Source organism: Pararge aegeria, chromosome 14 (genome assembly GCF_905163445.1).
Source record: "Pararge aegeria chromosome 14, ilParAegt1.1, whole genome shotgun sequence".
Taxonomy (NCBI): Eukaryota; Metazoa; Arthropoda; class Insecta; order Lepidoptera; family Nymphalidae; genus Pararge; species Pararge aegeria.
Window position 1 is genome coordinate 6865656 of NC_053193.1, and position 27453 is coordinate 6893108.

General features: G+C 35.4%; 1 protein-coding gene across 1 annotated transcript; it reads right to left on the reverse strand.

The window, feature by feature from the left end:
• Positions 1 to 438: 438 nt before the first annotated feature.
• LOC120629415 lies at positions 439 to 27049 on the reverse strand. Its single transcript, XM_039898355.1, has 4 exons — positions 26640 to 27049; positions 10658 to 10795; positions 5683 to 5869; positions 439 to 2492 (listed from the first exon to the last, which is right to left on the reverse strand). The coding sequence occupies exons 1-4, from the start codon at positions 26812 to 26814 to the stop codon at positions 2435 to 2437; spliced, it is 558 nt and encodes a 185-aa protein (XP_039754289.1). The 5' UTR covers positions 26815 to 27049; the 3' UTR covers positions 439 to 2434.
• Between the last annotated feature and the right edge of the window lie 404 nt (positions 27050 to 27453).

Here is a 27453-nt window from a genome sequence, read left to right on the forward strand (position 1 = left end):
TAAGTTTTTGAAGTTATAAATTAAGAATAAACTATTTCGAGTACTTATGTTGAGTTTTTATATCACAACCAAATGCTAGACTGTGTGCATTTTATATTGAATCAATTAATAAAACATCGATCCCCCACAGCATCCTTTCAAACCACTAAATAATGAGACAAAAAATCATCATCATCATAACTTGATTACAAAGTTTCTTGGATGTATTTTTCGGTTAAGATGTCAATACTCAACAGGTGATAATGGAAGTGGACACTGGAACTTCCTAAAGGCTAAACGGTAGGAAAGTCTGATTTGTGATGATTTACATTGTTAAACTATCTTCCTTATTTTCGCTTAACGACTTGGAACCTAAATACCGTATGCGTTTTAATTAAACATTTATATATTCTCATATATTTATTGAAATAGAGATTGAAGATATATTAATTACCTAGACATAAATATTACAAAATAATGTACTTAAAGTACTAAAATAAGTATAACATAACATCATTCAATACACCATAATATAAATCTCATTTGCACCACAAACAAAAATAATAATATAAATAAAAATGTATACATTATTAAAAGTAGTACATAGTCAGTAGATTTTATTAACTTGATTAATAAAATATAGCTTAGATCTAGCTTGTGTTTTGCTTAACTCTGCGTATTTATTATATACATTATTATTTTTTTAACTTTTTGAATTAAATATTTTAAGTACATACAATTATGTGATGATAGTTTCAAAATTTTACTCTTTTACTGGATGCTATATTTTCTTAATAAAGAGAGCTTAGAATACATTTTAATATCAATCGTGAGCCTACATAATATACATCAAATTAAATGCTATACAGTCCATTTTTATCGCCATATAGATAAAACTAAATTTATAGGACTGAAAGGTCTATGGGACCTGAAGGTTGCTGATACAATTTAATATAGGTATTATAGGGCTACCCTTTATTGTTAGCTAATTTGCTACAAAGGACTCGTATTTCCTAAACATTGGAATTACTAAATAACCAACGTAATGTGATTATAGCTATAAAGTCGACATGGAGAAGAAAAAATAATTGAAATCTAAAGCATTAAGTTTGTCAAAGACTTATCTTGTGCAGTAGTTTAAAAATAGTTAAGTACACAAAAACCCTATAAAATACCAGTATCAACTTGTATCATCGTTCTTACACATAACTTCTACGCTTAAAATTAATAAGGACGGTCTCAAACACAAAATGAACGTAACATCTATTACCTAAAAAAATGTGGATCCTAATACTAATACTCTTAATCAGAAGTGGGACAACCCAACATTAATTTAATAACCAGCTATTTTGCAACTAAATTAAATGTGGTTAACGTTATCGCAATAGATCGTGAAAAAATAAATAAGTAAGCTTGCAAAAAATGTCTCATAATTTTTTTCTGTAACATAAATGTACTGTTTATTAATACCAAGTTAGTATATTTATATATATATATATATATTTAAATAAATAAACTGGTCCAATACAATATGTACCTGTTAGGTAAGTACTCAAAATAACTATTGCCAAAGTTAAGAAAATGTGTAGGTAAGAATACTTACTTTAGATAAGTACAAAAGATGATACAATATAGTGAAAAGTAAAGTAAAATAAATTTCGAAAGCTTAGTAGTATGTACGATCAAGATTAAAGAGATTTGAAATTCCATACATAAGTGAAACACGATGGCAATAATTGTTAAATTACCAAATATCTTATCGAAAAATGTTTACATACATATGGACATTACATCTAACTTTTAAAATCTGGACGATAATTTGGCCGCATGTCTTGTAAATTACGATTATTACCTATCAAAATCTATATACTTTTTATTTGAATAAACATCGTCTGTATAACACCCAAGAAAATATATTTGACATCGATAGTCCTCCGAGTGGGTTAAACAACTACATATTTTGTTATCTGTTGAAAATATTACAAAAAAAAAAAACGGCATTCTCGAATATGTTGAATAAATAATACATTTTTTTTGCTAGTAAGCGCTGATTGTTGCCATTTTATTATGGATGCAAAATAACGCCGATATTTTCAAAAATCACAACGGGCGACTAAATAGTCATAACTGAAAATATCACAACAAACGAAAAAAAACCGTTTCAAACACTTTGTACCGTAAAATGCAACGCAACTACATATAAAAATAATACCCTACAAAACACAATTGTCCGTTATATTGTTTGTGTTAACAGTAATCTTCAGTTTACTGTTTTACAAAACGGGTTCTACTCAAAAAGACGTTAGTCATAAAAATAAATTCTTTACTTATACAGATATTTACGTACGAGCTTGGTACGTTTCGTTGAAATTAAAATATTTTGATAGTAGGTGGACATTTTAATCAGGACTCGCCTGTTCGCAAGAAACTGTTGATTCGATTCTTTTTGTGGTATTTACGCGACAGACGGCCGGCCATCTAACATCTTGTCGCTTTCTTCTGCACTGCTCAAGCTGAAAACAAAACAAAAAAATCATAACTAAGTAGGTAGGTAAATCTTTTTATATGCACATAATAGTGAAAGTCGGCTTCTGCTTCTGTCGGCTGGGATTTAGAAACATTTGCTGAATTTCTAAAATACACGTATTCACATTGTAGTATAGTTTTTGACTACCATGATGTTTTTTATTTCAAACGACGGCCACCTTGCTGGACATCGTTTTGGCGTTTCCACACTCCACGGTTTTGTGCCACCCTCGCTATGCAATCAGCTTGACATGCTCTAGTTAGGAGCAAACTCACGCTGAGCTTTCCAGAACTAAGTCGGGCCATTGGGATCCAATACATTGGAACTGCAACGTCTATCGTTTCTGTACCGCCCATAACCACGTTTCCTGCGCAGCTCGTGAGACTTGAAACAACTTAGTGTTGGAACTGACGATGCAGATGGAATCGCGTTCATCTTTACCACTGAGCTCCTAATTAACCGCTAAAGAGTCGGTATCCTTACCATACACTGCGTGGAATTTAAGAACCTTTACATCTTTTAAATACGACCAAGTTTCAGACCAGTGCTGAAATAATAGACTGAGAAAACAAAGGAGACAAAAAGACTAGTGTACCTAATATTTCCGACAAAGTGCATCATATAAAAAAATGTTTCAAGTCTTCAGGTTATACCTACAAACAAATACTTTAATAGCAAAAAAAAGTGTTTACCCGGAGCCTAATAAGTTCATAAAACATAAATATTGTGGATAAAAACGCGAGTTAGTACTATGAGTAGATACGAGTACGTTTAATTTTAAAATTAAGAATATTAAAATTTACCGTTGAACAAAGGTGATCCCAAGACTTTTCCACTCCTGCTTTATTAGTGGAAATGTCGTTGGATTCCACAAGGAACACATTAAGATTTGAAAATCATTATTTATCTTTTTCCATTCCTCTTAAACTATACTGTACCTACTTACAGGTACGATACCAACGATAGTTACTCCAACGGGAAAAAAAATCGAATCTTTCAAGAAACTCAAAAGAAGATGGGCTGGGCATACCATAAGAGGACAAGACAAATGGGTAAAACATTAATGTACTGTGCACTGGCATATAGGACATATTAGAAGAAAAGGGACTAAACCATTTCAAAGATGGGTCGATGATAGAAAATCTTTAGTGAGTTATATATCCACAAGAAGAACTCGAAACAGGAATCTGACGAGACACTGGAAGAGGTCTTGGCGAACAAAGAGAAAACGAAGATGTTGATGCCGTATAAAGAAAAAAGTATTTGGATTTGAATAACCATGTCTTTTTATTATTATTTACTAAAGAGTAAGCTGAAGATTCAACTCCAACGAGCCCACCTGTAAAGCGGCGTAGCTCTAAGACAATTTATGTAAACACGACGCAAGACAATGGCGTAGTGGTACACGTGAACCGTAACTAAAGTCCACACCTGAGGCCATGTCACAATAAACTCAATCTTTTGTATCGGCAAGTAAACAAGTCTGTGATTTCAGTCACGGTTCATTTAATGTTTTTTTATTGACTATTTTGTTTTGAATTATAAATACGGTTGTATAACACAAGAACATGAAATATCATTTTATGTTCGCATTTAAACCGATGTCGTCTCTTTCATATTTGAACCGAATGCTCTTTTCTTTTGTTTTGCAAGTATCTTTGTCGTTTCGAACTCGCTCATTTTCCTCGGACAGTTTGCAAAGTTAAATCTTATATTCCTTGCTACATTTGGATCTCAGTAATTTTAAGATAAAACGTTGTATCGCGTTTAGGTATATACTTAAACGCGATACGTTTTAATACAATGCTCTATTATGATGAGCTTCCTTTTTAATAACTGAAATATCGTCATTTATAGTCCCCAATCGCATAATTTACGTAGTTACGCATCAGATTTTAAAATTTAAAGGAGTTTATAGAACCAGTGGAGTTTTTTAGTAAGAGCTCATCTGGGGAACTAATGCCGACATGCAGCATTACGGTCTGAATAATGTGGTTGCTGATGTAATTATAAGCACATGAGGCTTAACTCCAACGACTCAGGTTTCTAGACTATGGGCAACTATTTGTGGGAAGTGTTCCTTGCATGCCCTGCGAGGTGTTTTTATGATAGATTACGGTTTTCTACTTATTATTATCAGGTTGGTGCCTGCTTCTTTGTTTTAGACAACGAGCGCGAACACAGAGATGGCTCTCTCTTGGTCTGGTCCGTCACCTATTACTGAAAAAAATGGAGGGTATCCTCCATTTTTTATGGTAAATGATAATGCAGCCAAAGGTGCTGTGCTTGCTGTTAATTTTGATTCCATCTGCTAAGTTCTGCAACGCATTTCCACGTGTAATTTGACTCGAAACTTCACGGCAAGAGTGAATAGCCATTCTCTAGACAAGAGTGTTTCAACAAAAATCTCATCAACATGATTATATGAAAGTGCAAGCCCTTGCATGAAATAAATAATCTGTGTACTATATAAAAGGTACAGCCAATCAACCTGCACTGGAGCAGCATGCTCAATGCTTGAAAATCCTCTCACCCATGCGTAAGGAGGTCTGTGCCCAGATGATGATGATAAAATCATCAGCTAGAAATGCCCACATTTACGACTGAGGCCACATACATTTATAAGGCCTTCACCTCATATCAGCAGGGCTATTCTGTATTTCAGTTGACGCCAAATTTAGCTGGCCACTGTAGACAGTTGCCATCAAATAACACCCAAACCATTATTATACATTATGCAATTGTATCTGCCAGCCGAGTTATATGAATTCAGTTGGAAACTTAGGTTTCAGAATGCAAAAAAAGCCTTGTTGCAACTAAATTTGGTGTCAGCTGAGATACAGAATCGGCCTGACGGGGACGGAACCCCGGGTAATACATATTTATATAATATATTTTAGTATTAGCGGTGATAGCTAAGTAGCTGAACATGGAGAGGCTGAGGTTCCAGCACCTCTAACTTTTCTAAGTGAAGTGCGTTTTTAGCAATTAAGGAAACATGCACGCTTGAGAGTTCTCAATAATGTTCTAAAAGGCGTGTGAAGCCCACCAATCTGCTTGCAGCGTGCTGGATTACGGCCTAAACTCCTCTCATTTTGAGAGGAGACCCGTGCCCTGAAGTGGGTCGGTTATGGGTTGATGATGATATTTTGGTATACCAATGATCGAAGTCTTACCACTCCTTGTTGTCCATGAGGTTGCGCATTTCGTCATCTGGTGCCGGCGGCGCGTCCCTTACGGGCGCGTACTGGGCCGCAACCAGTGGGTCAGTGGACGGGTTGAGAGCTGTGAGCGCTGCGGCTCCGCTGGCCGGAGTCTCATTGCCGCCTCCCCAGCGAGCCGACCACGCCCAAATGCCCATTGCTAAAACAATTAATACATTATTATGAGTATCATGCGCACGAGCAAAAGCAATGTCCAGCCTAAGGTATCCAATCACAGTCCGTCCGTTGCCTTTACTATAAAAAAACAAGATCAAGCTCTATGGATAAACGACGGGCGTAACCCTGTGGCACTTAAAATATACTAATATTATAAATGGGAGGGTGTGTTTGTTTTGTCCTTGCTTAACGCCATAACTAAATAACTAATCAACTTGATTTGGGGCAGAGTTAGTTAAAAGGACAGAGAGTAACATAGGCTCATTTTTATCCCTGGAAAACAAATGATTCCCTCGGGACCTGTGACAAACCATGATAAACTCTGACGTAGAACGCTATAGATAGTAAAATATATGAAGATGTGACGGATACCTGAATTAGTTTACAATGAAACGGAATGCATTTAATGCAAAGGAATATATTTTATAACAATTGTCAAGGGGTGAACCTGCAGCAGCAGTTAGTTTTCATGTAAGAACGTAATAAATTTCATAGATATTAATAAAGTTTAATGGATAATGAAAATTCAATCGAATGCATGTTGGGTTGGTAAGAAAAAATACACAAATCAGCAAAGGAAAGGCGGAGGAATCGAAATTAATAAGTAAATAGTAGCCGATGTATATAATCGTCGCAACAAATAGCAAATCTTAGTCGCTTATGCATCATCTATTTATATCTATTTATGTTTCCTGTATGTATTTGGAAATTAGTTTTTGTGGAGGTCATCGAACCCCGTTAACCAAGATAATATTTCTCAGCAATCAGTTAATGCGAGAAGAATTGCAAACCAGTAAAACTGGTTTCGATAGTAAATCAAGTAATGTATCTTTAGAAATTGCCATCAGATGTAGCCAGTCTTTTTCCAGGAACGTAAATCGACACAGGCATTTCTAGAGCGGCCATTCTTGAAATTATAATATTTCATCCTCTTGGTGTAAGTTTGCAAGTTAAGGTATATTATCACGCCCAGCTAACTCTGGCTATTAAGTATTTACTCTGTATCTGGCGTACCTACTATTAATTTATTCAAATTGTATCATTTACTGAATCTAAACAAAATTAAACATTAGTCAGTGTTCTGTTGAAAATATTTTTTTATACACTTTTGATGAAAATTAAAAGATGGTTCAGTCATGCATAAAAAAGGGAAAGGGAGTTAGTGATACGTGGCGTAGTTCTTTATTTCCACTTATTTTTTTATTTTATGTTTATACTCTCAACGAAGATCTGTCCAATATAATTGTTTCAGCAGTTAGTTAGTTTTCAGTTGTTTAGCGGGTTAGTGGGTAAAGTCAAACTACTTCACCGTTTAGGTCTAGAAATTATTCATCGCAACGCTCGAGCATTTGCTGTTTTGAACTCAAAACTCGAAATTCCGTAACTCATAAACATAAAATATTCATACCGGTTTTGATGATACCACACCAAATAATTTTAAATATTTGAATAATTATGCGTCATGCGGGTGTCCTTGCTTTTCATTTTCAACGCAAATAGTGACAAAACGTTAAAAACGCTGCTCGTATCTACTTAAAATTTTTCACTAATTGTAGTGACTGTAATTTTCACAACACTAATGTTTATCATTATCGGGTTACCAGTTTTCGAGGCAGTTTCAGCCTCATAGGAGTATTACCTATTATTATTAGATATTATTAACAATGATATTACTCTATTGAAGACGATGTTAAAAGTTCTTAACGAGAAACGAACGATAATGAAAGTACGCCATTTTTTTTTAAGTTAATATGCCAAAGTCTCACTTCCACATTCCATCCTTTTACCGACTTGGATCAACAACGCAATCGATTGATTTGTGAAAGTGTGCCACACCACACTAAACCCCGAAAACTATTAGTAACCCAACTCCTACGCGTAAAGACTGTATTGGAGTTCGAAGCCGAATCGATAATATAAACGAGATTAGCGATATAATTTAGTATGTGCCTCATAAGATTAACATGTTATCAATAACAAGGATTCAGGTTAATTTATAAAGAAATGAATTTTGGCGTTAATCTAATGCGATTATTCAAAACATAACTATAGATTTTCGAAGATTGCAATACAGTTGACCACGTAGGTACTCTTATATTTATATATAACGTATCCGTTTAATGCAGCGACAACAATAATCATTGTGACTGGGCGATACGTTTCAAGGATATTTCCGACGCGAATGAAGGGCATTTTACTACAACGATATTATGTTTTACTGCAATCTGCTTCTTTGCATTTGAATAAAGATAATGAAAGAAATTATAATATCATACCATGATACTTATTTGTTCTATAATTATCTTTCATTGAATCAAACAGTGCTCTACAATTCGGTGCATTAAGAAAGAACGTAATCTGAAACATATGAAACCACGTCACAGTTTTCATGATTAGTGTAAATAATCGGTATGAGATCCCGACTAAAACGCGTTCGTAGTACAACTGCGTGTCTAAATATATCTGTGGCTGACGACTGATGACAATTATATGCATTTACGCATTTTGTGGTGGTCATATTGATTCAATATGCTACTATGGTGGTCATTTAATATCAATGCGAGGGAAAATCTACGTGTTAAATCTTTAATAGAACATTTACGTAATACACCTTTTGGACGTCCACTACTGCGGAATTGCGTACTGCCTAAGGCCTGGGTTGCTTGCCTTCCTCATTCAATCGCTTCGCGTTGTTATTGATATAATCGAACCATCGTGGTGGACTACGCTTACTTGTTCGCGATCTCCACTCTAAGACTAACGCAAAGTATGGTTACCATTTCGACTTGCTTTAGGTTTGGGTACTATCCCGCGGACCCTCCTTTCGAGACTTCTAACGTTGTGTACATAGCTCATAGCTCGATTCTAAACGTTGGTTTTTACGCATTGATGTTTTGAAAATGAGAAGAAGACCAGATTTAGCTATCAATATTTAGTCAAACCTCGCCATAATCTGTTGGCTGTAACGAGAATTTTATTTTTTAATTACATTGATTTAAGTTCGAACCTTTGGTGTATGTTATTAAACTTGTCAGTTTTTATGAATTAAATAATACTGCTATGATAATCAAAACTACCTAATTTACAGAAAATATCTTATTAAATTTAAGGAAGATAAACATGTCATCGTCGTTGTGGTCATGAAAAATTTACATTATAACTTTTGTATTAGAATGATACTCGTACAATATAGCATGTTGTAAGTTTGGTGCATATATAAGATAGGCTTCTTATCCTTTTAACACTCAGTAAAGAAGGAAGAAGGCATTCATGCTACAAACCATACCGTATAAAACCGAAAAATTACCTTGTTAAAAGCTTAAATAACTACGAAGTTACGTTTAACCCTTTACTTTGAACCAGTTGAGATTTCTTTTCTAGAAATTTTCTCTAAGTTTTGCATGGTAAATGCCAACAGGTCTGAAGGTAAAGGTCAGGTGAAACAAAGTCATTACTCAGGTGACTTGACACAAAATCTGATACAGACATCTAACGCTCTAATAGATTGATGACCCAAAATTACGGAAAGATTAACATGTTAGCTTTAGTTATTGTTTGGTAATTCATTTCCAGATTTTTATCAACTTATAATTGTAAAAATTATAATGTTTCAGCAGTGGCGTGCACTGGGTTTTACCAGGGTATGCATACATCAGGAAAATGGCATAAAACGGCAAAAGTCCTCCTCTAACACCAGTTATATACTACATGTATGAAGTGCACGCCACTGTGTTTAAGATAATAAATTGATATCGAGTTTTTTCTGAACCTTTTTCCTCTATCTCCGAAGATCTAGATTAAGCCAGTCTAGCTGGGCTAAATAAGTGAACCCTTCTATGAGACGTAAGTAACAGTCATGAGTTAACATTCGTGTTGATAGTTTTTAATAATTATACAACTACCTTTAAGTCCTTTAAAAATACACATAACCGGTTTAGATTTGCCAGAGTAATGCAGTAAATGAAATCCAAAGTTACTATTTCTTCAATTGAAATAGATCTTGGCAGGCATAAACTTGGTTATAAAATAGTAAGGTGCCTAATGAAAACATGTACTATCTGAATTTCACATTTGTAGCAAATAAAAAACATCACTACCACACATCACATTACGATCTAGATTCCACGCAACGCAATTATCCAAGGTCTGTTGATTCTTTGTAAAAACAATTTGTTTTTCTTGGCTTTTAACGCTTTTGTTTGGCGGTGTAAAAAAACTAACTGAACTATATTAGGGGCCTCTATTTTTCAATAGCAAGCGTTTACGCCTAGCAACTATTAATATATCTTCACAGGGAATAGGCGTTCTAAACTCGTTTAGAGACTCAGCGACGCTATTCGCGTATGATAAGAAGTTAGCAACTGAACCGTGCCGTAAATACCTTGAATGCCCTGTTTTCGGTACAGCACACAAAACACCGAAAACACTGTTCTAAATGAGTTGTCACTAGACAGAATTTAATCTCACAAAACATTCTCTATTCGAAGTTTTATAAGGCGTGGACGAAGTTTATAAATTGGATACGGACTAGTAAGACTCGTGAATGGATGTCAATTTGTTTGTAATTTATAACCAATAAATCAATTTTAATAGCTCAATTCAATTACAAATCCCCAAGTATTCTGTAAACATGCCAACGAATTGCAGAGATTTTGCGAAATATATAAACTGGCAGTTTGACTTTAAGAGTGGAGTTTAGCTTCAAACGGGAATTGTATTGGAATCCCCATGTTGGAAAAGGTAAAAATGCATACAAGTTTCGTAAACTGACCTGCAAATAGCAATCCGACGCACAGCAATACTCCGCCGATGATAAGCGTTGACAAACCACTCTCGCTCTCGGGTGTCGGCGTGGGCGACGCGGACCAGTTCGAGTACTGCACGCCACCCGCTATAATGCACGCCAGTCCTGTGAAAGAAAATTAACCATAACATACCGGTTTAACTACTAGTATAAGTTATATATAACACATTAAATAGCGTGTGGTGCTAACTCTGGCGTAAATAAATCTGCAAACTAAACTAAATTAACATGTCTTAAAATAGCGCTATCCTATCTATGAGATAAAAAGACAGCAGTACTTTTAGACCTGTTATTTATCTTAGTGTGTGTCCAACAGAATAGATGGCCAAGATTAATTTTATGTTGACTATGAATACCCTTTAGCTGTCACCTGCTGGACTAAAAGGGAGGGTTTGTCATCGCAGTAGGCGGTAGTACTAACACAGAGGATGCTGCTGCTTCTTGTCCGTTATATTCTCTTAGTCGTCTTGTACGACATCTACGAACTAAAAGAAACGATTTGTAAATTAATATGGTTTGAGTTGGAAAGGAAAAGAAGATTCCAATTACGGAGATAGGAAATCAGACTAGTCTACAACTAAAATAAACTTTAGCTCTTTTTATTCACGTCCATTACACAAATAAGGTTGCTGGAACAGGTATTACTTGTAATCGTTGTCTGCAAGTCTTCGAATAGTTCATTGGCTTAAGGACATAAGAATCATAGGATTTGCCGTGGGAAAATTAAAGCAATTAACGCATCTTTATTTGTAAATTTATTGTGCTTTTAGATAAAGTAAAGACTTGTGGCAAGTGGAAAGGTTTCAGGTTTATCAGGAGAGTCATGTTGTACACGACTCGCCTCGTTGTCTTATGAGTAGAGTTAAAGGGTTAAATACCTGGCAATTTGGAATTTTAAAGTTAAAAACTTTATCATCATCTCTAATCTGGTTCGGTAGGAGGCTTTAACCTTCGTCGGCTTGTGAAACACAATGAAGTGCTGCAGAGTTATTTAGCGTTCCGGTACGATGCCGCGTTAATACCGAATAGGGTATGGGTTTAATATAAGTGCTATACTACCTTAGACTACATCATCATTTATCACCAGGTGAGATTGCAGTCAAGGTCTAACTTGTAGATGAATAAAGAAAATTATTATATACGTAAATAAGGATAACTAGAAAGACTACTGATACTTAAGAAGTTACGTATATATAGGTTGTACATACCGTAGGTACACGTAGGCTATTAGTGAGTAAAGGCGTCGAGTTATAAATGGATAGACAAACGTTACATTTAACGGTTTAGGCCGTTTAGATGCATTATGCTAATCGCCGCAAAGCTAGAGACCATATTTGTAGAATTTAAAAATGTAGAGATGAATAAAATATCTTTATCCGATATGATATGATTTTAATGATAGTTAAAATATCACTTGCTTCGACGATGCAAGAAAACATCGGGAGTTCTCTATAATGTTCTCAAAGGTGGAGTCCACCAATCCCGTTCTCATTGTGGGAGGAGACCCGAGCTCTGTAGAGGGCCGGTAATAGGTTGATTGGAATACTTACTCAATGTAAAATGAATGAAGTTATAGAAACATAATATACTTACACATTTTGAAAGTTTCGAGATGGGTGGATCGTTACTATTTATTATTATCGTCTAGCCTTTAAATAGTTAGAAGGCGTGCAATAAAGTTACAAATACAATCTTAATCGTTTTCTAAGTGGAATGATGTCACCGTTTCTAATATTTTGCAATGGCATATCTGCCATAAAAATACTTGTGCAAGCTATCATTATCACCATCATATTTATCGACCCATTACCGGCCCACTACAGGGCACGGGTATCCTCTCAGAGTGAGAACTGTTTAGGCCGTAGTCCACCGCGCTGGCCAAGTGCGCATCGGTGGACTCCCACACCTTTGCGCATTTTTGTCCGTTTTTATGGAGCACTCTCAGAAAGGCAGGTTTCCACACGATGTTTTCCTTCATCGTTGAAGAACGTTTTATTTTAATTGCTTACATTAAAAACACATAACTTCGAAAAGTTATATGTGTTTTAATTCTGACGTTGTTCTTTGTTGCAGAGCCTAGATGCTCTTAGATACATCATCTTTTTATTAGTATTAGAGGTTTTTGTGACAGAGCTCGCCTTGGAAACTCCCCCCATGCTTATGCCTGCCGCCATTATTATGCTGCGTTTCGACGGCGAGCTCGGTCACAAAAACTCTTCTACTAATAAAAAGATGTATTATCTAAGAGCATCTAGGCTTTACAACAAAGAACGACGTCAGAATTAAAAACAATTAGATGAGGCTTATCACCACGTTAGGTTGATAGATACAGATCGGCACTTCGCAAGAATTGTACATTGCATGCCCTGGGAAGTGTTGCTCTGATATTAATAGGCCATGGTTTTGCCAAACCTAACCAATAGGTCTGCTTCGTCCGTGTATTACGACGTAATAAAAATTGTAAACGTTGCCTGAACCGTTAGCCAAGCACTGACGCAATTAAACTGCGCCACCCTCGATTGGATTGGGTAGTGGTCATTGTATGCAAATTTTCCTCTCAATTCGCAAAACCGGGTCAAAGATCTCCCGCTTTGGGCTTGACCGTAACTAGTTTCTGTGCTTTATGCCATTTAAGCATAAATAATTTAATTATGTCGACTGACTATCCATTTATGGCGATAACAAGACGCCGGATTCAAGATTATAAATAAATCATAAAAATATTTTAAGGTACGTAATGTGTACCTACTTTGAATATATTATAATAACTAATGAACTACACATTGTTTTATTTGATAAAACAAAGGTTTTGCACAATTATATCAAACTAGCGGTTGCCCGCGGCTGCGTCCACGCATTTTTGCTTTTACAAATCCCGCGGAGAGTGAGAGAGACGCCTTTAATCCTGATAAAATTTTTTGCAGCATAAAAGTCTATGTATGTCAGGTATGTGGTAATCTCAATTCCAAAGTAATTTTTGAGCGAAAGAGTACCCAACATAAATCCATTTTTGAAGTTGAAGGTCCAGGGTTCGTTTCCAGGCCGGAGTAATTTGTGAATTTATTATTACGAAAATTCTTTGGTCTGGAGGTGGGAGGCTTCAACCGTGACTAGCTACCCTACCTACCCTACCGACACAACAGGTTAGCTCGCTACTTCCTAGACTACATCATCAGTTACCAAAAGGTGAGCTATATCAGTCAAGAGACGATTTGAAGTAGAATGAAAAAAGAATTATAAAATATTATTAGGCTAGGATGTTGATTTTATATTATTGAGGTTGTATATTTTATTATAGTTAATAACGGTTGAATTGTTTAATTTGTAAGACATTGCAAGGGAGGGTACCAGCATCCAACGGAAATTCTGGCATTTCAAATGTATTTCTTAAGTAGGTATCACTCTTGCAACCAATATAACAAAAAGCTTTAGCAAACTTGGATTTTTGTACTATAAGGCCCCGTCTGTTATCGAGAGAGCGAAAACAAAGTCGAAGTTTCCGGAATAAATATCGATACAATATTTCCCTGTTTAAATATAACAGGAAATAACAAACAAGTAATTGAATCTGCTTAATATCAGATAACATGTAGGTCCGTAGTAAATTGCGGTTACAAGATTAATATAATTTATGCAAATATCATCGATAGCTTCATGATAATAAAAATAGTTATACCTTAACTTATATATAACTATATATAGATACATCTTCTAAAATATCTACGTTAGCTTTTAGAGAGTTCGAATCCCAATAGGCTATCTTAATTGCTTAAAACGAACATAACTTAGAATAGAGGTCTATTCTAAGTTATGTTCGTTTTAAGCAATTAAGATATCACTTGCTTGAACGGTGATAGAAAACATCACGAGGAAAACCTACATACCTGAGAGTTCTCCATAATGTTCTCAAAGGTGTTTGAAGCCCACCAATCCGCACTGGGCCAGCGTGGTGAACTACGGTCTTAACTCATTGTGGGAGGAGACCCGTGCCTTGTAGTAGTTCGGTAATAGATTGATATGACTGTATACAGCAAAAATCAAACGCTATAAGGTCAGTGAGTGGCGTGCACAGGGGGGGCGTAAACAAAAACTAGGAAAATGCTACAAAATGTAAAAAATTAACTCCTATGAATAAAACATTAGGATTCGGGCAGTGATTTTGCGCATGTTTGGAATGCGCGCTTCTGCAATAGCTATACAAGAAACAAAACGTATATGATTGAACTCTTGCAATGACCTAGTTAGCATGTAAAATAGCCCTCGTGCATTCTTAATGAATATCGATTTCACGACTCTGGTTATTATAGTACACTTCTTTAACCCATTCTCAAGGTTAAACAGCTTATTAGGCCTTATTAACGGAACGTAGGCTACTCATTAAGAGATTATTCGCATACAAGTACTTATTACGGTCTAGACTCTAAAGTTGGGGTGGCGAAAATCCATTACTACACACAGTACAGTTTCAAGTTTTTGCCATTTTTCCAAATATGGGATGGTGAAGATCTGATAATCTTTAATTTAAAACACAATATTTTCAGGTTATTGAAAAACCTAGTGTAAAAGAATACATGGGAGTGAGCGCGAATATTAGCCATTTCTTTCTATCCTATCTTACCTAATGATCCGGGTGGATTTAAATAGTTATGGTTTGTAGTATAACCCTCTACACATATAGGTAATCAATATTCTCAAACAGAGGTGGAACTGCACCCAGGTTGCGTTAGCTATTTTGTCTAAAACATCGATTTTATGGGTTTTTTTCGTGCGTCACCCCCATCACACAGGGTTAAAGCTAATGGCTGTCGACCGTGCCAGATTTTCCTATTTCCGGGGCGGGTAAAATTTTTCACAAACTAAACGTTACGATCCTTATTGTACATCTTTCGTTTCAGAAATAATTGGATTTAAACGAAGCTGTTTTTGTGGTCACTGGTTAATTGAAAATTCTAAAAAAAATTATAATGCTGGTAGTTTATTCTAATAGCGAGTTGATTTCTTGCGGTACTTTTTGTGGAAGTTTGAGAGAACGCGCTTGATGTCAATATCACGTGCTGAGTCAGCAGCGAGATACTTTTTAACAAAGTATTGTATAAATAATAGAGACTTAGTTTCTACATGACTTATAAATATGGTCACGATATAAATGATTAGTGATTACCCTAGGGACACGAGGAGCGCATCCTGATTATAAATATAATAGCTGGTTTTAATAGGCTATCTGTTTTATGGTCTGGTCGGTTATGTCAGGGACGAAGCATTAGCATGAACTGTCTTGGAGCATGCCCTGATGGTATAATTGCACGCACCACGCACCTTCTCTCGCTAAGTGCCATCAAACTTTTGACGCTAACTAAAAAATAATCAAAACTGAAAACACTGAAGCCGATTTCGCTCACACGTGACACAGATAGTATTGATGGCATTTGACCGGGTTCACGGTTTTAGTGGCCCGAGGGAAGTAAGCCCTGACCCAGATACGTTAGAAAAGTCCAAATTGTTAGTTTTTACAAATACGTAACTTATCTTGCTCGTAAATCTTTATAATACGTAGAATAATTTTAAGAGAATAAGAATTAAAAACGAATTTTTGAATTTTTTTTTTGAATTTTATATTAGCCGAATAATTAGGCCATTGCAGAAAAAATCTTACTACCGACCTAAATATAATTCCTAATTAAGTTCCTGTTTTCGTGTTAACCAAAATTTTACTGTCCAAATTATGTTATTAAGGGTCATTAAAGATGAATCATGGGATAACCATCTATTTCCCGTAAAAAGCAGTAAATAGAGAGCATGTAGAGGACATAATTAAGTTAGATACTTCATAATGGGTCAGCAGAACGGAATGCGTACCTATTCATATCAATGTAAATGAGAGTTTAATTACATATTAATTATTTCCTCTAGTAGGTATAACAACGATCATGAATGGATTTATAGCATTGTCGTACTCGTATGCTGAGGTCAATATAAATTTAAGTATTCTTAGCACGTAATATTTACTTCTCAGTAGTTAGTTCAACCATTAACTTAATATGTATACTGAGCTACGTTCTTACTATAGTAATTAAAGGTCAAAATAGATGAGACAAGAGTTTTTTTTTAAGAAAAAAATAAATCGACTTCCTTTGTTAATTCTATACTAACTAAAAAGTTAATATCATTTCTATATAAATCAAGTTTAAATACTATATGCCACAAGTTACAACTAGCTTTCAGTCGGGAAAAATTCGAAACTTAGAAAATGTTAGTGTGCTCAGATAAACAGAATAAGTCTGCATAATCCTTTTAATTGTACATGTGTGATGTTATGTTTGAGATTGCGTAAACAATGCGTATTTATGCGATAAAAGTAATCGCGGTTGATTTTCTGGCATTTTTTGAACAGGTCCGTTGTGTTTTTCCGAAACTATTCATCAGATTTATATGCAATTTAAATGGGACTATTTCGTATTTACTCTTGACGAAAGAAAAAATTAAGCAAATGAAAAACAAAGCAAATTAATAATAGCCTCCTCTTTTTTGAAGGAAGTCGGTTAAAAACTTCAAACGTAGAAATCACTTCCTTCAAGACTTATAAACTACTTATGTATCTACTATTGGAAATAAATACGTAGAGATTATATTGTGAAAATTAATAGAACGTTACTTAAGGTAGCGGAGTGCTATTATGACTGGGCTGAAGTTAGCTTCAAGTGCTATAGTAACCCTTACCCTATAAACAAGAAAGTTAGATGGAACCCCCTAGAAATCGTGAAGCTTTTGGCTCAACTCATGGCGAGTTTTTGCGCTCGCCCACATTTCCCAGGAACGCTGTTACAAACCTTCAGATGGTTATCAACTAAAAACCTTCCGAATAAAAATAACTAGCCTGGCCATCATAGTGTGGCCGCTACTTTAGTTTTATACTACTCGCTTTTTCAAGCAGAAGCTTACGTAAGCTCAGCGTACAAACCTCGGACAAAGTAGATAGGATGATTATCCATTGCGAATGAACATAAGACAGTGTAATGTATGGTATGACCCACTTACAAATGCACGTCACCCTCTTAAAAGGAAACGAGAACCGTTACGGGTGCTTCCCTTTAAGAAAACGAGTTCCCATGGGTGTAAACTGTAAACGTAGGCAAGCATTTTATTCTAGGATGGGATTCACAATGTTAGAATATTATTTCCTGTCATTTAGGTATGCCCGGATTTAACCGTTACAAAGAAAATAATATATAACCTTTTTGCTTAATTAAGGATTCACAGCAGAACAGGAGATTCTCATTTCGTCTGCAAGACGACTTTGACTTTAAAAAAACTGTGCCTTTCGTTTTAGAAAACCAGTTAACATGGTCGTAGGTGTAGACCATTTACACTGGGTAGAAAGTTATTTAACAAGGAAGGATTTGGCAAAAATCAATTTTACTACGCGAAAGAATGAAATTAACGTTGGTCAAATAATCTTTATACAAAATTTTAAATTTCAGAAGTATCCTCACACGGGCTTGATTTTTATTAACAAAGATCATTCTTTTTGTTAATAAAAATCTAAATCTGTTTATCCATAGAGGTTCATAAAAAGAATTGACGAGCGAGATGGGTGGTCTTATTAATAACATCAATTGGAAATAATTCTTTTTGAAGAGTATCCTAACACAATCGAGGATGAACTTTGGCATAACAATAAAACTGATGTGCGATCTCAATTATCACTTCTCTGGAAAATAGTTTTTTGATTGGGTAGGTACGCCATGTCTAGGCCTAGTTGCTAGTTGCGTTAAAGCAAGTGCCCTTTTTGGTCTTCGCACTAGCCCGATTTTCTTCATTTTGTCGAAAAAGCTAATAGGTATTATTTACAGGAACACCGTACACGTAACTGAATACCCCGTTCACTTAACTGGCTCTCACCTGGCTACATCCATGGAGGTACCCTTTTTGGTCTCCGTTACAGTAGCAATGATAAACAAGTCTATAGTACATATTTAGCAGTGTATGGTATTGTGTCCGGTGTTGTGGCGCCTGCGGCCTGTGACTCACCCAGTGGCTGCGGTTGTATCACGCTGCAAGAGAATGTACTGAGGCCGGGTTGCACAGACATGGCGCATAATTATTGAACGGACGACGACGGGCGCTTTATTTATCCGGCATGCACGACCGAGCCAACATGTGACCTTTCTTAAAATGGCAAACTGTTATCGGTCACAGTTTGGAAGTTAGTATGCACATAAATTAGTTAGATACAGTGGTATTGTTTTGTAGGTCTGGGAGATAGCTCAAACGCCTAAGTTTGTTACATTCTGGGTTCAATAACTGAGTCTTTAGATATGATACACTTAAACAATCCTTGTTAATAAGAACACTAACGTAATAGTATTATCGGTTTACTTAGTGATTTTTCAAAATTTATTAATTTATTTATTTATACACTTTATTTGTACAATACAAAAAGAAAAAAAAACAATGGACACAACAAGAGGAAACTTAAAAAGTAGCATACAAAAGGCGGCCTTATCGCTTAGTAGCGATTTCTAGAAAAATGATTCCTAAGCTAACCGACATATAAATAAAATATTACATAACAATTTCTGGTATATAAATAATAAATAACATATATTAAAGAGTGAACACTGAAAAGGCAACAGGTAATCGTCAGACCACGATAATCGACGTCACTTGCATAGACTGCTAGGCGAACCTCGCCAACTAAGTAGCCATTCTGAGGCAACCAATCGGATCCAAGGTTGAGATGGTGGCTCATTAGAGCCCGCGAACTAGCAAGAATTTCTGGCTGCGGCTGCATTGAATATGAGCAACTTGATTTAGTAGAAGCAGAGCTTTTTCTGACAGAGTTCGTGCGGGGTATTACTAACGCTATACTTATTTCTGCCGCCAAGCAACATTGCTGTGTTCCAATCTGCAGGGCGTTGTTGCCGGCGTAGTTACAGGCACACGAGGCTTAACGATTGAAGTTGATGGACTAAGGGTGGAAATTTCTAGTACCAGTTCGTTGCATGTCCTATGAAGTGTTGCTCTTTTTATGGACGTCCTTTTAACGTCACAACGTCTTATAATTATCGAGCCGGCTGCACGCACGAAAAAACATGACGTATGCGGCGTTACCTCGCTCTGAGGCGAGGCTTGAAGTGCAAGCGAGAGCGCGGAACGAGCGACAAAGAGGCACAGTCGGCCTCCGCTTTCGACATCTGTCTCTCTCCTACTTGAGTGAGCGATGCGTCCGCGTGGACAGCTTCTATACAATAATACATTTACATGTTTTCGGCAAGGATGAAGTGCAGTGAAAAGTGGTGTCAATTGTTTATAGCAACGATAATATCTATCAAACAAATAAAATTAAAATTTTCTTTTGAAAAATGCAATCATTCCATCAGTATTTTCTTACGACGTTGTCACGTTCAACTATCGTCAGTAAGCCGACTTTACAGACAACCAATTTTTTCCATTTGGCATCAGGTGGGCCCATCCACTTGGTCCGTCAATTATTACTATAAAAAAAAATGTAAGAATGTATTGATATTTTTTCCTTGCCTTCAATGCATTCATATTTTTTTTTCAGCCAGCCTAAATTTTCCGGGCACTTCGAAGCAGTCTGACATGATTTTCGTAACAAACGCCATGGCTGGCTGCGTTGATTTGGTCGCTTAAACTGGCTGCTCAATATTTCAGTTGCAGTAACCAGGTTGCCAAGTGCTCGGGTCTATTAAGTTGTTGCTTTATTTAGTTACACAACGAAACAATAGTCCGTTATCGACAATGACGCGTTCAGAGGTTTGCGTAATTCAAATTAGGTGGGTAGTTCTAATAGCATCCAAAGGCTTTTGTATTCGTGCAACGCCCGAAGTTCGTCAAACCCGTCAATGAGCGAGTCAGACTCGTTTCCGTAGTGTACGTAGCTTACTTCCTCACTCCTTGCAGATTATGCGGGGACTCGTTTCTATTTTACTACAAGTAAGCCCTTGACTCATCTTATGGGAAGTGATTATTGATGCTGCAGTCTAAGATGGAAGCTAGGCTAACCTTTTTAGAAGTATGGCAGTTATATTAAACCTGCCTATAAGAGACATCACACAACTTCGGTATACGTCCCTATAACCTCCCATAAGTATCATACTACAATGCTAAATATTAAGTGGTAACTATCCATGACCAAGACTTCCCACCATATCAGACCACAGGAAGAAGTATTAAGAAAGAAATAGATAAAAGAAATTATTAATTTCAAGATTGCCTCTGCCGAGGAAACTTCTACTTATAAGGCCAAAGCGCTCGCTTCCACGCCAGGAAGGTCTTTATTTCATGAGGAAAACATTTGAGTCAATGTGCATCATTAAGTAATGTGGGTATGTTACGGAAGTCTATGTCCGAGAAATCAATTAATAATGAAAATTACTATCAATTAACTGACTATTTAGAAATCACTAACATCGTCCCGATTACCTACTGACAATTTTAAATGTATTATTACTGAATGGATTGCTTAATCTAAATGTTTTAATTACTTGGCATGATTTTTTGGTCCCTTATTTATAATCTTGGTAGGTATTTTTTATTATAAAACAAACAGACTAGACTGTTTTTGAATATTTTTGATTGAGTAACTAATTGCATTTATTTATATGAAGAACGTACAATCGTTAATCTATATTCTCAAAGTGTGAAAATACCTTTTTTGTTACTAAATAATTAATTTAAAAAAATCTTTTAATATTTCTAAGGGTTACAGAGAATGTTTTAGTGTTTTTTTAGTCTTTTTATTTATGAATATAAACTTTAAAAGTAAGATTCTTACATACAATATTCCATCAGCCAAACTGGTTCATTGAAAAGATAAACCTGTCTGTAATTAAGATTGTGGCCCAAACACGATTTATTTAAGTAATTCACTTCCTTGAAGCAAAGCATGACGTCAACATAATGTTATACTTTATCTGAAGTCGCTGTATTATACGTAAATACCTTAAAATATACCATATGTTAAGGTCGACAAAAATATAAATACATTGATATTAACACACAACACAATAATAACATTTCTTGAAAAATATACGATTTCGCGTGGATAGACTTCTAACTACAATAATAAACCCATTTCTGTGAAAAGACACTAAGTAACGCTAAAGTCAACAATTCATTTAGTATCTCTAGTTCTACTTCTAATTAATCGATTCTAATCAAACTTGATTCATATTCGCTAACTTATCTCTATACTTTATCGGTATACTGGTAATTGTGTGATAGACGCATTATCTTATTTAGCAAACTAGGTAATTTGTATTTTATAGACATATAAAAAATAAAGAATAAAAACTCCCAACTGTTTTGATCAAGAAGATCCTTTTCGCCTGAGAAACACAAGGTTCTAGGTTTTTTTCCCGAGTCGTGCCAAGAAACTGTCAGTACCGATACGGTTTCAAAAAACATTATCACTACTTTGATATTAAACATTATCACATATATGAATCGTAATTGCCTAGTTCCTATGATAGACCAAGGCCCAGAACGATGATGATTAATTCACAAAATCTATAAGAAAGCATGAACAACGGTTTCTTAATTAAAAATGTTTATTGAGTTATTTTCTAGAACATGACAGCCTACTCTGGTTTTTTATTAATAAACCAACAAAAAATATATTTTTGTAGGGAAATAATAATTACAAACTAAAATTAATATTTACAATAAATATAAGCCGTCTAACTGTTCACTTATGGGCATGGTACCCAAAATGCTGGTGCTATTGCCCCTTTGAATAGCTAGACTTAGCCGTTGGGCTAAATAAGCGCCAGCTCTTGGGTTAACGATGTATTATATATGATTACCAATTGTATGTTTATTTGGTGAGTTAAATTTATTTTATAGTAATAGTTGAAGGACCAAGCCTATAGTTCACGTGATGGTAAGTGTAACACAGATCAATACTTTGCAGGACATGCAAGGAATACATCCTGCGAAGTGGCGCCCTGCGTCCATTAACTTTAGGTAAGCTTATGTGCAGGTAAGTACACTGACTCCAATGCTCATACTTCCTAACAGGTTAGTCAGTCATCTTAGACTGCATCATCACATGGTGAGATTGCAGTAAAGGCCTTACTTGTAGTTTAATAAAAAAACACACACACACTTCAGACCGAAACACAGCTGCCTGGAGCCAGAAATAAGTAAGGCAGTGGGGGTTCATTCTTCAATATAAATACATTTATTAATTTATTTACTTTATTGCACAACCATAAAAATGGTTTACAAAAGGCGGACTTAATCCTAAAGCATTTTAAACCAGCCAACCTTCGGACGTGCGAGAAAAACGAGTGACATTAAAGAGTTCCAATAACGATATAGTTCTATTCGCTTCATTTCAATTGTATGTTTTATACAGAACGTTGTTAGGGGATTAAAGCAATAACTAATATCACTTATAGTTATAAATTCATAATGGATTAGTATGAAGTAAGTGGTAACTATTGCGAAAATGTGCCATAGCAGCGGAAGTAGTAGGCTTGAATAGTGGGCAGAGGCATTAGCGTTGAAAGACTGCTTTCACTTGCAATGATCCAATTGAAACTAATGGTACATTTCGTTAGGAACAGATTCACATTAATTGGACATGAGAGCAAATATAGTTATTTGTGAAAAGGTAAAAATAAAGAAATTGATCTGTTGTAAAAGCATCTTTTGCACGATTGTAACGAAGCGACGAACATTTTCTGTGTATGAACACATCCAGGCTACCTATAACTTGAAAAAATAAAACAATGCCGGCAAGATGGCGCCCTTTTCCAATGAAAATTTGTGGTAGTACGGCAGTAGTACTTGTTTGTATACAGAGTTACCAAGCGCTGAAGGTACCATTAGCTCTATCTATGTGCAAACTCTGCAACTATGCTACTTTTTATTTGGGGGAAATATATATACAAAAAATGCTAACTATTATTGTTTAAAAAAATATTGATTGTCATTTAGATTTGAATCAGAGGAATCCCTGAGAAGCGATAACGTCTGTCTACTTATTGCGGGGTCAACAAACGCTGCGTTTTCCAGAATACTGCGACTCCGTTCCATCCGTGGGTCCGAGATATGTGCTCCACCCGTTGCCAATAGGTTCTCAGCTCGTTGAGGTATTTCGTTGACTTACGTTCTATAGGTACAGGAGTAAAGATCTCAATCATTTCAGATTTAATTCTTTTGCGATATGCAAGTATAGTTATCTTCATCGCCAGCCGAGACACTAAGCTTTCTTTTGCAGCCATAATTAGCGACTATTTTTCGGATAATTTTAGCTCTAGTAAGTAAAGGAGATAACAAATGGATTTTCATTATTCAATCCACAACCGCGTAGTTTTTGGCTTTGCTAGATCTGTCCATCCAGAGTTGAATGCATAACATTCAACTTCAGTCACGTTTAAATGTGGTTAAAAGTGTCCAGCTCGACAAGTACCTAGATAGACCTAACAAAAAAATTTATAGCTATCTTCGATAAACTGTTACCTTAAATCATTTTGTGACTGCTTTAATAATGTCGGCGCATACGCACATTCACCGACGCGACCAATTCTATATTCAAGGATGTTAAGTGGCTATTCCCCGTTTCATTGTATTATTAAAATTAAAATTCATGGTTACAAAAAGGAAGTGACATATTATCCGGTAGGAACAGGAAACGCAAACCTTTAGCAGCATAATAACTGTGACCTGCGTAAGTGGTCAACTTTTCGTAATATTTAAATAGGTACGGATATTGAACCGTAAATACCACAGTTCAATATCCGTACCTATTTAATTATTGATTATTATGATATGGTTTTTTATTTTATTTATTTTAAATACGACAAAAAATAAAAATGTATTATGCCATTATAAGTTAGCCCCTGAATGCAATATCATTTGGTAGTTAAAGTGTTGATGCAGTCGAAGATGGTACAATTACCATTCTAACCAGCTAAGATTATGGGCAGTTATATTAAACACCTACTCCTAATCTGTTTCCACGCTGTATTGTGCTGGAACACTAAATCACTTGGCAGTACGTCATTGTTGATAGGGTGTTAACTAGACACGGCCGAAGTCTCCCACCTGACCAGACCACGGAAAATTCAGAAATTATATACAATAATCCCGGCTGGGGAATCGAACCCTGGAACTCCCACTTATAAGACCACAGCGGTCACCACTGTGCCAGGTTGGTCGTCAAAAAGTGATGGTATAATATTTCTGGGTTAGGGTAATATAGATAAGTGCGTGTCTCCTAATTCCAGTATAAAATAACGGAACTGATTCAGATTTCATATGCGGTATTGTTCTTAAAAGCATTCTCATATTAAAATTGTTAAAAATTTATATTCTAATGTCAAAATCCTCCTAATCAACAATGCCAAAAATTCATGAATAACATTTATGTAAGCCGCCGCCGCCATTTATAGTGCCATATTGTACTAAAACCTCGTATTTCAATACAGCACTTTAAACAAAAGATACTTTCATCAACATCATCATAATCATTATCAACCCATTAATAGCCCACGACAGGAAATTGTTGAAATCTTGAGTAAATGGGCCATCTTTTGAAATAAGTAGCCAAGTGTAGAATCGTACTTTTTTTTTCAAAATGAAGTGCCAAAGTTAACTGATAAATTTTTTGTAAACCATAACTCAATGAAACTTAATTTATTTTACTAAATTAACAATGTTTATTACGTTTATTTGTAGTTTCGATTTATAGCATGGTTATTCTAGATGACATCATTAAAAAAAAATCACTGCCAAATTGTGAAATTTGTGATCACGGTACTTAAAAATGCGACCAAGGGTGTCCGTTTTCAACTTTTTTGATAAATGTCTATTACTACTTAACTAAGTGACATCGATTTTTTTCCTTCTTTTTTTCAGAACTGGTATGAGTTGGCCTTTCCGCTGGTACCATTTTATCGTTAAGTTTTGGGGCACCCTGTATATTGATATCCAATCTTCAACACAGACCACTTATACCATGATAATAACATAATAAGCACTCACTGTTGTAATAGTAAATTGGGATATAATGAGGTTTCTTATACCAACCTCATTCAACAAGTCAGTATAATTTAAAATAGTTTTATGTATAAAAGTATAGGTTACCTCACCTTGAATATCAAATTTGAATTCCAGAAGACTTATCCACTCAAAAGCTTATTATATATATAGCTTTATATTTGAGTATAATTATTTTTTATAATATAATTTATCAGTAGGTTAGTAAATCAAAACTTAGAAGTAATTCAATGTTTTAGGAATGTTGTGATGTTATCTCAATAAATTTAGCTATTAGAAACTAATAAGAAAACAGACAAGTAAACAAATGAAAAAAAATCTAATGTGAATGTACTTACAATTTTAATTCATAACTGTATTTTTATACAGAATATTTCCTGATTTAATTATTTAATTACTATAGAACATAATAAGTAACTAACTATTAGGGACAACGACAACTATTAGATGACAATTTAAGATTTTAGTGTTTATTAAAACATTATGTAGACTAACACTTAGCTGCAATTCCTACATTAGATGTTATGTTATTATGTGAAAGGTGAAATAGAGTAGTTGCATACTCTTCAATAATATGGGTGGTGGGGAAATGCCTGATGAGCATTTCCAGATCAGCATAATTAATTTGTGATTTGATTAGATGTTAAACGAACACATGCTTGTGCACTAGCTTTTGTTATCAACGCACAGATAATAGCTAAACTGTATTTGGGAAAACTTTGCTGATACCTTACATACTTCATGCATGCAGAAGGTTAAAAAGGAAACTTTTTATGCAAGTAAACTTACAGTTACCGCATTTCTTTTAAAAACTGAGTGTTATTTACAAATACGAAAAGTATTACTCATAAAGATATGATAATGATGATGATGATGTACAATGAGGACACTATGTTAAATTGAAAAAAATGTTTCTTACCCACGATAAACAAAGTACTGCCCAAAAGGCAAAGGCCGAGTCGAATGCATACTGCGCGATTCAGACTACTTGTCACTCTCCGTGAGAAGTAGCTAATAGGGCAGTTCCAACGCTGGTCATTAGGCTGCTGCTCGTATGTCACCGTCGTCGGTTGGTACACGGCACTGGTCGGCATTTCGAATCAATGTAATACCAAATATTCCACTATTTCAATTATTTTACCACATATAAGTTTGGCGCACTCACTGCACTATTTTTATCATTTATATAAAATAAACTGATAGATACAACAATAATATATTGCGCCTAGTGCTTTGCTCACTATTAACTAGTTTAAGCTTTTAAAAACATTTACTTTAACGCAATACTTAAGCAAAACAAAGAATACACGCCGAATAGTGACGCTACACAGTAACTGGACGTGAATCGAAATGGAATGATGGAATCGAATTTTCGAAAAGAAGCGAAGCGTCAAGCTATACTGTCAATGTCAAATAACGACAGTGACACATTTTTTTTTTTCTTTATTCTTTCCTTTAATGACCGAGCGAAGGTATAACACTGTACAGCCATGTTTCGGCTATCCAGTGAAACTTATATTAATGTCTGGAATCTAGACACAATTGTCTATATCTTCCATAAGATTAGTGCCGTAACCACCGCGTGCAATTCCACAGTCGGCAGACCCCGAGGTGCTGTCAGGAACCCCCTGACAATTGCGAATATCGAACTTTCCATAACTGCTGCTTTTAAACTACCAATTGACATCTTGGAGATGTCTCTTAAAAAGTTCAAAGTTTGTATTAAACGTAAG

Coding starts and splice junctions, on each gene's coding strand:
- LOC120629415 (XM_039898355.1), bottom strand. CDS start 26,814: ATGCCGACCAGTGCCGTGTACCAACCGACGACGGTGACATACGAGCAG. Junction 5,870..10,657: donor CGTCGGATTGCTATTTGCAG/GTCAGTTTACGA, acceptor TAATTGTTTTAG/CAATGGGCATTTGGGCGTGG. Junction 2,493..5,682: donor CTCATGGACAACAAGGAGTG/GTAAGACTTCGA, acceptor TTTTGTTTTCAG/CTTGAGCAGTGCAGAAGAAA.